At 53.0% G+C, this 12,433-nt stretch overlaps 1 protein-coding gene across 1 annotated transcript in view; it reads right to left on the bottom strand.

Annotated features, from left to right (window-relative positions):
* Positions 1-12,088, bottom strand: part of LOC144604026 (otoancorin-like) — a 40,028-nt gene extending 27,940 nt beyond the window's left edge. Inside the window, exons 1-8 of the mRNA XM_078418046.1 lie at positions 11,966-12,088; positions 9,915-10,027; positions 8,081-8,109; positions 7,965-7,995; positions 7,546-7,573; positions 6,617-6,695; positions 2,116-2,253; positions 170-402 (exon numbers count right to left, since the gene is read on the bottom strand). Of these exons, the coding sequence (XP_078274172.1) occupies positions 170-402; positions 2,116-2,253; positions 6,617-6,695; positions 7,546-7,573; positions 7,965-7,995; positions 8,081-8,109; positions 9,915-9,996 (620 nt within the window). The 5' untranslated portion in view covers positions 9,997-10,027; positions 11,966-12,088. The remainder of the gene's footprint in view (positions 1-169; positions 403-2,115; positions 2,254-6,616; positions 6,696-7,545; positions 7,574-7,964; positions 7,996-8,080; positions 8,110-9,914; positions 10,028-11,965) is intronic.
* Positions 12,089-12,433: the final 345 nt, after the last annotated feature.

The raw sequence follows: 12,433 nt of genomic DNA, 5'->3' as shown, positions 1-12,433 counted from the left end.
TTTTATTACCTAGGAGAGTTTGAAGAAACTTTGATTAAACACAAAGTTCTGGAGTAACTCAGCGGGTCAGGCAGCATCTCTGGAGAAAAAGAATGTGTGATATTTTGAGTCAGAACACTTCTTCTTTCAACTTGGAGAAACGTGGATTGTTTTCTGTGGGCAGACTCACATGTTCCTGAAGATCTCCTCAGGAAGGTCCAGAGGTAGGTGGGCAATCATCTCCGGCCGCAGGTAGGCAACTGACGACAGTCTCAGGGCCTTGGTGAGGAGCTCCAGGCACGGGGATGTGGCGACCTGGGGCAAGCATCTCTCCCAGGCCGTGACAAACAGGCTACGGTTCCCGCCCGGAGTCCGCAAGATCAAATCCCGGACATCACCGAACCGCACAGTGGTGAACGGCAGCTGTGCAAACAGGACAGGGAGGGAGGGAAATAAAAAAGGGGAGGGCGGGCAAGAGGGAAAGGGCGAAAGAGAGGGAGAGGGGGAAAGAGAGGGAGAGGGGGAAAGAGAGGGAGAGGGGGAAAGGGGGAGAGGGGGAAAGGGGGAGAGGGGAAAGGGGGAGAGGGGAAAGGGGGAGAGGGGGAAAGGGGGAGAGGGGGAAAAGGGGAGAGGGGGAAAGGGGGGGAGGGGGAAAGAGGGGGCGGGTGGGAAAGAGGGGGCGGGTGGGAAAGAGGGGGCGGGTGGGAAAGAGGGGGCGGGTGGGAAAGAGGGGGCGGGTGGGAAAGAGGGGGCGGGCGGGTGGGAAAGAGGGGGCGGGCGGGTGGGAAAGAGGGGAAGGGCGGGTGGGAAAGAGGGGAAGGGCGGGTGGGAAAGAGGGGAAGGGCGGGTGGGAAAGAGGGGAAGGGCGGGTGGGAAAGAGGGGAAGGGCGGGTGGGAAAGAGGGGAAGGGCGGGTGGGAAAGAGGGAACGGGTGGGTGGGAAGGAGGGAACGGGTGGGTGGGAAGGAGGGAACGGGCGGGAGGGAAGGAGGGAACGTGCGGGAGGGAAGGAGGGAACGGGCGGGAGGGAAAGAGAAACAGAAAGAGAGAAAAGTAATGAGAAATAGAGAAAGGGAACAGAGATGAACAGGAAGAGAACAAAGAAATGGGGAAAAAGATTTAAAAATAAAGAGATATAGAGAAGGAAAGCAAAAGAGAGAAAAGCAGAGAGAGAGATGGGATGAATAGCAGAGAGGCAGAGGAACAGAGAGTCATTGTGTGAGTAGTAGCAGCCCAGCAACACCAGGAATGGGGAGGAAGAGCAGTCACATTGTGAGACACTCTCCCTCCCACAGGGAATGCAAAAGGCAGTCGGCCCTTTGAACATCCTCAGTATTTACCAACAATATTATCCCAGTTCTTGGCAGTCACAGACCCCATCCATCTCCCTCCATACTCTCCACTCCCCGCCACATTACCCTCCCCATCCCTCCATTCCAGTCCAAACTCACTCTCCCCATCCTTCACCACCTTCCCTTCCCTTCCCTTCCCCATCCTTCCTCCTACTCCTCCTCCCCTATCTTTCCCAAATCTCCCTCCCTCCTTCCTTCCTTCCTTCGTCCTCCCACAGAGTGGATGTGGAAAGGATGTTTCCACTGGTGGGAGAGTCTAGGACCAGAGGTTATAGCCTCAGAATTAAAAGGTGTTCTTTTAGAAAGGTGGTGAGGAGGAACTGCTTTAGTCAGGGGGCAGTTAATCTGCGGAACTCATTGCCACAGTGGGCTATGGAGGCCTGGTCAGTGGACATTTTAAAGGCAGAGATAGACACATTCTTGATTTGAACGGGTGTTAAGGGGAGAAGGCAGGAATTGTGATCAGGAGGTAGAGATCAGACATGATCGAATGGCGGAGTGGACTCGATGGGCCGAATGGTCTAATTCTACTATAACATGTGAACTCCCTCATCCCTATTCAAGCTCCTCCACATTCACTTTATGTCCCTCCACTCCTTCAACCTTCCCCAGCCCCCTTCATCCATGCCCTCTCTCCCTCCATCCTTCCCCATCCTCCCTCCATCTGTCACTTCCCCACTCTTTCCCCATCCACCCTCCCTCCCTCCTTCCACCCCCTCCACCTTTACCTCCCTCCCATCCCCATGCCATGGTATGCTCTGCTCCCTCTCTACCCCCGCACCGACCTGGTCGCCGCTGCCGCCGCCGCCGCCGTACAGCAGGTTGACGCCGAGCAGGAAGACGCGGGTGTCCAGGTGCCGCAGGTCGGCGGCCAGTTGCCGGGGTCGGCGCCCGATGCCCGCGAAGTAGTCGGTGTAGGACGCCTGTGTGGGAGTAGGACGGAGTGGGGAACATGGTCAGCGACCGGCTGCCGCTGTCCGGTCCGGTCCCGCGGCTAGGCCCCGTTACCCGGGAAACGCAGCGCGGCCCACATGGAGAGACCACGCCCAAAGATACTAGAGGAACAAGATGGACCACTCCGCTGAAATGAAGTACGCAAAGGAGCCATTTTAGTAAGCAAAACCAGCCGTTCGTTATGCCTCTCGCAGTGTAATCAGTTTTGGGGGAACAGTATTTGTTAATACCATTAAAAAAACAGTATTTGTTATACCATTAAAATTCAGAATATATTTCATCTATCAATTCACAGATTTTTGTTATTTTTAATTTTAAACGTTTCTGCCCACTAAAATGGCGCCATTACGTTCTCCGGTTTTTAGGGTCGAGTGGTCTATCTTGTTCCTCTAGTATCTTTGACCACGCCCCCCTTCGCACCTGCCCCCACACACAGACCACGCCCCCACACAGGCCACGCCTTTCACAAGTATAAGAAAATAACTGCAGATGCTGGTACAAATCGATTTATTCACAAAATGCTGGAGTAACTCAGCAGGTCAGGCAGCATCTCGGGAGAGAAGGAATGGGTGACGTTTCGGGTCGAGACCCTTCTTCAGACTGATGTCGAGGGTGGGACAAAGGAAGGATATAGGTGGAGACAGGAAGATAGAGGGAGATCTGGGAAGGAGGAGGGGAAGGGAGGGACAGAGGAGCTATCTGAAGTTGGAGAAGTCAACGTTCATACCACCGGGCCGCAAACTGCCCAGGCGAAATATGAGGTGCTGCTCCTCCAATTTCCGGCGGGCCTCACTATGGCACTGGAGGAGGCCCATGACAGAGAGGTCAGACTGGGAATGGGAGGGGGAGTTGAAGTGCTGGGCCACCGGGAGATCAGTGGCGTTAATGCGGACCGAGCGCAGGTGTTCAGCGAAGCGATCGCCGAGCCTGCGCTTGGTTTCGCCGATATAGATGAGTTGACATCTAGAGCAGCGGATGCAATAGATGAGGTTGGAGGAGGTGCAGGTGAACCTCTGTCTCACCTGGAAAGAATGTTTGGGTCCTTTGATGGAGTTGAGGGGGGAGGTAAAGGGACAGGTGTTGCATCTCGTGCGGTTGCAAGGGAAAGTGCCCGGGGTTAGGGTGGTTTGGGTAGGAAGGGACGAGTGGACCAGGGAGTTGCGGAGGGAACGGTCTCTGCGGAATGCAGAGAGGGGAGGGGATGGGAAGATATGGCCAGTGGTGGGGTCCTGTTGTAGGTGACGGAAATGTTGGTGGATGATATGTTGGATCCGCTGGCTGGTGGGGTGGAAGGTGAGAACGAGGGGGATCCTGTCCTTGTTGCGAGTGGGGGGATGGGGAGCAAGAGCGGAGCTGCGGGATGTAGAAGAGACCCTAGTGAGAGCCTCATCTATAATGGAGGAGGGGAAGCCCCGTTTTCTGAAAAACGAGGACATCTCGGAAGCCCTAGTCTGAAACACCTCATCCCGGGCACAGATGCGGCGTAGACGGAGGAATTGGGAGTAGGGGATAGACTTTTTGCAGGGGACCGGGTGGGAAGAAGTGTAGTCCAGATAGCTGTGCGAGTCGGTGGGCTTGTAATAAATGTCCGTCACTAATTTTTCTCCTGTGATGGAGATGGTGAGGTCCAGAAACGGGAGGGAGATGTCAGAGATAGTCCAGGTATATTTAAGGGCAGGATGGAAATTGGAGGTGAAGTGTATAAAGTCAGTGAGTTCTGCATGGGTGCAAGAGGTAGCACCAATGCAGTCGTCGATGTAGCGGAGGTAGAGTTCGGGGATGGGGCCAGTGTACGTCTGGAACAGGGATTGTTCGACGTACCCGACAAAGAGGCAGGCGTAGCTAGGGCCCATGCGAGTGCCCATAGCTACGCCTCTGGTTTGGAGGAAGTGGGAGGAGTCAAAGGAGAAGTTGTTGAGGGTAAGAACCAGCTCTGCTAGGCGGAGGAGAGTGTTGGTCGATGGGGATTGGCTGGTTCTACGGTCGAGGAAGAAACGGAGGGCTTCGAGACCATCCTTGTGGGGGATGGAAGTGTAGAGTGACTGGACATCCATGGTGAAAATGAGGGAGTGGGGGCCTGGGAACCGGAAGTTATCCAGGAGATGGAGAGCGTGTGAGGTGTCTTGGACGTAGGTGGGGAGGGATTTGACCAGGGGGGATAGGATGGAGTCGAGGTAGGTAGAGATAAGTTCGGTGGGGCATGAGCAGGCAGAGACAATGGGTCTGCCGGGACAATTGTGTTTGTGGATTTTGGGTAGGAGGTAGAATCGGGCCGTGCGGGGCTGGGGAACTATGAGATTGGAGGCACTGAGGGGTAGTTCGCCGGAGTTGGTGAGGTCGGTGATGGTGCTGCTGATGAAGGTCTGGTGTTCATCGGTGGGGTCATGGTCCAGGGATAGGTAGGAAGAGGTGTCTGATAGTTGTCGTCTGGCCTCGGTGCGGTAGAGGTCAGCACGCCAGACTACCACAGCCCCTCCCTTGTCAGCGGGTTTAATTATTAAGTCCGGGTTGTTACGGAGTGAGTTGAGGGCTGCACGTTCAGGAGGGGAGAGGTTAGAGTTAGTCAGGGGGGTGGAAAATTTGAGGCGGCCGATGTCACGCCGGCAGTTTGAAATAAAAAGTTCTAGTGGGGGTAGTAGGCCATACTGGGGGGTAAAAGTGGAGGGGGTCCGTTGGAGACGGGAGAAGGGGTCATCAGTGCGGGGTCGGGACTCCTTACCATGGAAAAAGGCTCGGAGGCGGAGGCGGCGGAAGAAGAGCTCCACGTCATGGCGGACGTGGAACTCGTTGATGTGGGGGCGGAGGGGAACAAAGGTGAGGCCTCTGCTGAGGACAGACCGTTCGGTGTCTGAAAGGGGGAGGTCAGGGGGGATGGTGAACACCCGGCAATGGTGGGGGTTGGGGTCGGATGGAGGCAGGGGGGCAGGTGGAGGGGATATATGGTGGGGGGGTGGTGGGTTAGCTGGGCAGAGGGGGGCATGAGGACCGATGTGGGGAGTACTGGGGGTCGCCTGGCTGGAGGGGGAAGGGGGAGACCCAGTGGAACCCCTGCTGCAGTTACCTGTAGTAGGGGGTGGGCAGTAGGACCCAGCAGTGCTGAAGGGCTCTGCCTGGTGGGGGCTGTGGGCCCAGCGCGGTGTGTGTGGGCCGGGTGGAGCTGCAGCCTGTTGTTGGTCCCGGGGGCCGGGTACAGCGACGGCTGTGACCTGCTGCTGGGCGGTGGAGCGGCGCGGGTCAGCACGGTCGCTGGGGGAGGCCCGCGGGGACCTGGAGTCCGGGTGAGTGACGGTCGGCTCGGTCAGCGGATGGCCGGGGAGGGCATGGGCGGCGGTGAAGGGGTCGGGAAGGTCGTGGGCGGCAGCGGCGGTGCATAGGCCTCGCTCGTCGGCGGCAACGGCCCCGGGGAGGCGGTGGAGGTCGGCGGCGGCAGCCTCAGGTGAGCCTCGGCAATCAGCGGCCCCGGGGAGGCGGTGGAGGTCGGCGTTGGCAGCAGCGGCCCCGGGGAGGCGGTGGAGGTCGGCGGCGGCAGCAGCGGCCCCGGGGAGGCGGTGGTCGGCGGCGGCGGCAGCGGCCCCGGGGAGGCGGTGGAGGTCGGCGTTGGCAGCAGCGGCCCCGGGGAGGCGGTGGAGGTCGGCGTCGCCTTTCACAAGCCGGACTCCTCCCACAGACCACGCCCCCATTGCACACGGCCCCCCCCCCAAGGGCCACGCCTTTCAAAAAGCCGGACCCCTCCCACAAACAGGCCACGCCCCATCTTGACCAGCTCTGCCCACTCACAGAGGCCCCTCCCCATCGCAGCCTGACCCTACCCCCAGAGTTCAGCATCACCCACACCTCCCAAGCCCCCACCTCTACACGTCAATCCCCACCCATCTCACCTTCACCAGAAGGCACTGCCCAAGTGTGGTCACTTCCAAAGTTCTCCTTCTTGTTGCCCAACCACAGACCGTCCCCCACCCAACACAAGCCACCCCCTCCATGGTCCCACCTCTGTCCCACCCACAGTGCCCGCCCTCCCCACCGCCCTTGCCCTGGGCTTTTGCCACAGCCTCAAACCAAAGACTTTCCATCAACCTCCACAGAATACCCCTCCCTATTGGGTCCATTTGGCTACACCACAGCTAATGGGATCACCGGCCACGAAAGGAATTCCCAGCAGAGTATCCAGGATTCATTCCGAGTCCTTCCTGCCCAACCCCAATCCCAATCTCCACCCGAGATAACGGAAACAACTCCTTACAGCTCCCCCCCCCCCCCCCCCCCCCGTAATCTGTCACGGCCGATCCAAGGCACCCACACGCCGCGGCACACAGTTGCCCAGTTATTCCAAACCTGGAGGCTGTGCAGGCTCGAGCCTTTGGAATGAAGGTATCTCAGCATGGCTGCCTGATGGTCTTCAATAGGGTGTTTCCTAGAACCCAGAGAACACACGTGTGATTCAGAAAGGCCCACAGTTGGGAAGATGCCTTCAGTGGGGCAGTGGTGTCTACACTCCAAATGGTGACCTCAATTCAATTTCCATTCTCCCAAAAGTTTTATTTTATCAGATAATGCAATCTTCAGGTCAAACTCAAGTACGATAAGTAGAGTAAAGGGGAAGATACAGAGTGCAGAATATAGTTCTCAGCATTGTAGCACATCAGTTCCAGAGACAAAGTCCAATGTCCGCAATGGGGTAGAGGTGAATCGCACAGTACCCTAGCTTAGGGAAGGACCGTTCAGAAGCCTGATAACGGAGGGGAAGAAGCTGTTCCTGAGTCTGGTGGTGTGCGCTTTCAAACTTCTGTACCTTCTGCCTGACGGGAGAGGGAAGAAGAAGGAATGACTGAGATGGGTTGTGAGTGAATGAGTCTGTTCGGCACCACCCTTGCCCTCTGGGGTGGTGAAGAAGAGAAGGCAGGCAGTAATACCCCACACAGCCGGCACATGTGCCCCACTCCATCCGCTGGGACATTTGGTCAATGTGGGCAAGTTGGGCCGCTGGGTCTGTTTCCACGCTATATAACTCTAAAGTAACCTAAACTAAGAACAGGGTCTCATCACAGTGGGAAGAAGCCACTTCGCTTGCCCTCACCCCTTAGTCAGTTCAGTCAAAAACAGGTTCAGGCTGGCTGTGGAATTTCCCTATGCAGAAAATGGCCGCCTTCTTTCCCCTCGGGATGATAGCGGCTGCGTCATTGTCTGGAGAGGGTTCTAAGGATATCCTGGGGGCAGAGGAAGGCTCTAAAATAATGCAGGTTGGTTCTTGATGAACATCGTACCTGAGGTATTCGATGGCGTGAACAGTTCCTGAGGAATAAAGAGAAAGATTCTTTGAGGAGTTTAACAAAGTTTTATACGGCGGTCACAGTGGCGCAGCTGGTAGAGGCAGTGCCTCACAGCACCAGCATCCCGGGTTCATTCCTGACCTCAGGTGCTGTCTGTGTGGAGTTTGCATGCTCTCCATGTGATCGCGTGGATTTCCTCCGGGTGCTAAGGTTTCCTACCACATCCCAAAGACATGCGGGTTTGTAGGTTAATTGGCCCTCTGCAAATTTCCCCCAGAGCGTAGGGAGTGGATGGGAAAATGGGATAGCACAGCACTAATGTGAATGGGCGACCTATGGTCGGTGCGGATTTGGTGGGTTGAAGGGCCTGTTTCCGCGCTGTATCTCTAAACTAAACTGAACAAAGATCTCACCTTCGATGTATTTCCCATCCAAGAGTTGATCCTAAATCGTAAGAGACAGGTTTAAAATGCTGACGGTCACAAAATCAGGGTGGAAGATGAGATCTAAATGAAATTCCATCACTAACCAGAATCTGCCGTACTTCTGCCGGTAGGTCTGTAAGAGGAACGGTGAGTTAAAACAGAGACCCACAAGCAGCAAATAGTTCCTCAGCGTTTTCATGTTATGATTTTGTTGCATAGTATTGCAATATCTTTATTCATCAATGTTCTGTGTAGTTGCAGCAAGGGGCAGAGGAATGGTAGATGGATTTTAATCCGAGAGACGTGCGATGTTGCACTTTAGGAGCGTCTGACAGCACTGGGTCTCTGCTCACTGGATTTTAGAAGGTTGAGGGGGGACCTCATTGAAACTTACAGAATAATGAAAGGCATAGATAGAGTGTATGTGGAAAGGATGTTTCCACTGGTGGGAGAGTCTCGGACCAGCGGTCATAGCCTCAGAATTAAAGGACGGTCTTTTAAAAAGGAGGTGAGGAGGAACTTCTTTAGTCAGAGGGGAGTTAATCTGTGGAACTCATTACCACAGAGGGCTGTGGAGGGCAAGTCAATGGATATTTTTAAGGCAGAGATAGACAAGTTCTTGATTAGAACGAGTGTCAAGGGTTATGGGGAGAAGGCAGGAAAATGGGATTCAGTGGCAGAGATCAGCCATGATTGAATGGAGGAGTAGACTCGATGGACCGAATGGCCTAAATCTACTCCTATAACATGTGAACGTGCAAATGAAAGGGAAACTATACAATTAATGGTAGGTCCCTTAACAGTGTTGATTTACAGAGTAATCTTGAGTCCAGGTCCATTGCTCCCTGAAAATAACACAGGTAGATAGAGAAAGAAGGTGTATGGTCTGCTTGCCTTCATTGAAAAACACAAAATGCTGGAGTATGTCAGGCAGCATCTCTGGAGAACATGAATAGGTGACATTTCGGGTTGGGACTTTCATCGGTTGGGTACAGAGTAGAGGTTCACAAAATCATGTTGCAGCTTGTTGGTTTGGCCACATTTGGAGTATTGTGCAGCTATGGTCGTCCATTAAAGTAAGGATGTAGAGGCTTTGGAGAGGGTGCAAAAGACATTTATCAGAATGCTGCCTGGATTAAAGAGTATTAGCTGTACGGAGAGGTTGAACAGACTTGGATTGTTTTCTCAGGAGCATCGGGGGCTGATATCTATATACTAAAACTCGTCTGTTTGTTTGTTCCTGAACTACAGCCATAACGGTACACGATAGTGCAACAATTTTAGGCCCACCTGACTCACCCGTCGTCCCTTTGGTGCTAATGGAAGATGTTTCATTGAAATCGGTGTTATATTTTTAGTTATTCACATTTTAAAGTTTAAATCTATCTCCTAGGGAGGGAGGGAGGGGGTGGAGGGAGGGAGGGAGGGGAGGAGGGCTGGGTGGAGGGGGGAAGAGGACAGAGGGGAGGAGAGGAGGGGAGGGGGGAGGAGAGGGTGCTGCACCAATGCAGGAGAGGTTTGGGTCCACTTGGTGTAGTAAGTTTATAAAATTATGAAAGCAATAGATCAGAACTTCAGGGTGGAAATGTCACAGATTCAAAGGTGGAGCTTTGAGGTAAGAGGGGCAAAGTTTAAAGGAGATCGCAGGGCAAGTTTATTTAAACACAGAGAGTGGTGGGTGCCTCGAACACACTCTGGGGGGTGGTGGTGGTGGAGGTAGATATGATAGTGGTGTGTTTAAGAGTCTTTTAGATAGGCACATGAATAAGCAGAGAATGGAGGGATATGGATCACGTGCAGGCAGAGATTAATTTAAATTGGCATCATGTTCAGCACAGGCATTGTGGGCCGAAGGGCCTGTCCAGTTCTATGTTCCGTGAAATTATCTGAAGAGCAGACGTCACAGCCAGAGGTATTTTGGAAAAAAATCTTTCTCACTTTCTCCTGGATCGTCACCCACGGCAACACTGTTCCACCAGACACACCAGATCCACCAGCAGCTGCACAGATGTGGCTGCATCTGTCCCCAGATGTGACTGAAGCCGCTGTCACTGTGGACACAGCAACAAGTCGTCAGAAACCGAAAACATCTCGGCTAATTGCAAGTTCACTGTGAAAATAATCCACAAAATCTAAAGGTATAAAAACAAGAAACTGCAGATGCTGGTTAAAACACAAAAGGACACAAAGTTCCTGAGTTTAAGTCAAAGGAGCAGAAGTAGACCACTCGGCCCATCAAGTCTACTCTGCCATTCAATCATGGCTGATCTATCTTTCTGGAGTTTACCTTGCACTAAACATTATTCCCTTTATCCCATATCTGAACACTATGGATGGCTCGATTGTAATCATGTATCGTCTTTGTTCACGTTACATGATTGTTATCATGTATAGTCAGTTCCTTGTTCACCCCCATATCAACTCCATCTACACTTCACGTTGACTCAGGAAAACAGCCAACATAATCAAGGACCACTCACACCCCGGTTATTCCCTCTTCTCCCCTCTCCCTTTGGGCAGAAGATACAAAAGTTGGGGGAGTCCAGAACCAGCGGACACAGTTTAAGAATAAGGGGTAGGTCATTTAGAACGAGGAGGAAAAACATTTTCAGTCAGAGAGTTGTAAATCTGTGGAATTCTCTGCCTCAGAAGGCAGTGGAGGCCAATTCTCTGGATGCTTTCAAGAGAGAGCCAGATAGAGCTCTTAATGATAACGGAGTCAGAGGGTATGGGGAGAGGGCAGGAATGGGGTACTGATTGTGAATTATCACATTGAATGGCAGTGCTGGCTCGAAGGGCCGTATGGCCTACTCCTGCACCTATTGTCTATTGTCTAAAAGCTTGAAAGCACGTTCCACCAGATTCCGGAACAGCTTCTTCCCCACTGTTATCAAACCTCTGATACGCTAAGGATGAATTCACGATCTTCCAATCTATCCCAATGCGACCTTTGCATTTTTTAATCTGCACTTTCCCTGTAAACTGTAACACTATATTCTGCTTCTTTGTTTTTTTTTAAAATTTCTGGGAGGAATGTGTGCTGAGAAGGTGAGGAATGAGGGGAATGAGAGAGGTGGGATATGACTTGAAATTGGAGAATTCAACCGTCATATTATAGGGATGTAAGCTACGGAAGTGGTAAACAAGTTTTTAAAATGCAAAACCCCTGCGAATTATCAAAATTTGCATACCAGTTCACAACTCTGCACAATGGGGTGGCACAGTGAGTTTCTGCCTCACAGCACCAGAGACAATAGACAATAGACAATAGGTGCAGGAGTAGGCCATTCAGCCCTTCGAGCCAGCACCGCCATTCAATGCGATCATGGCTGATCACTATCAATCAGTACCCCGTTCCTGCCTTCTCCCCATACCCCCTCACTCCGCTATCCTCAAGAGCTCTATCCAGCTCTCTCTTGAAAGCATCCAACGAACTGGCCCCCACTGCCTTCTGAGGCAGAGAATTCCACACCTTCACCACCCTCTGACTGAAAAAGTTCTTCCTCATCTCCGTTCTAAATGGCCTACCCCTTATTCTCAAACTGTGGCCCCTTGTTCTGGACTCCCCCAACATTGGGAACATGTTATCTGCCTCTAATGTGTCCAATCCCCTAATTATCTTATATGTTTCAATAAGATCCCCCCTCATCCTTCTAAACGAGACCCGGGTTCGATCCTGACCACGGGTGCTGCCTGTACTGAGTTTGTACCCTGTGACCTTGTGGGTTTTCTCCAGGTGCTCCTATTTCCCCTAACATCACAGGAAAGAACGTACACGTTTGTGAATTGTCCCTAGTGTGTAGGATAGAACTAGTGATCGCTGGTCGGTGCGGACTCAGTGGATCTAAGGTCCTATTTACAGAGTGTATGACTACACTAAACGAAACCCCTGCCCTGAAGCCAACTACCCAACATTCCCCCTGTGTCTGCGATGTTCTCGGGTTGTGGCGACTGAGGAGAGGGAGCCGTTAGAAAGAGCGAGCACTTACGTCTTGTTAATGCGAGGAGTGGTCTCTCTGTGAGGGCAAGTGACCCAGGAATCCCCGGTAGCTTTCTGCAGCTCCTTCCTTTACCCTGAAAGCGGCAGGTTAGTCGGGGGAACAGTGCAGAGTGTTGTAGCCCGCTCTCAGGTGTAAGTGAGATGCTTCCACTACTTAACATGGGCCAGGAGGAGGGGGTGAGGGGCGACACAAGGACTCAGGTGAGACATCAGGTACCTCCTACCTGCCGGTCCTGGCTCACAACCCCAGACAGGGAACAAGGAACTTTCTGTCTCCATCTCTTCTTTGCTGACGTCAGCAGGTATCAAGTTGACCCTGCCTTTGGAAGAGATTTGCATTTGTATAGCACCGTTGGCTTGGGACCACAAGTCCCAAAACTTTGCACAAAAGCATTGATTCAGGGACAGTTTCTTCCCAGCTGTTATCAGGTAACTGAACCATCCTATCAACAACTAG

This window comes from Rhinoraja longicauda, chromosome 21 (assembly GCF_053455715.1).
Source record: "Rhinoraja longicauda isolate Sanriku21f chromosome 21, sRhiLon1.1, whole genome shotgun sequence".
NCBI classification, from domain to species: domain Eukaryota; kingdom Metazoa; phylum Chordata; class Chondrichthyes; order Rajiformes; family Arhynchobatidae; genus Rhinoraja; species Rhinoraja longicauda.
This window is presented reverse-complemented; position numbering and strand designations above follow the sequence as displayed.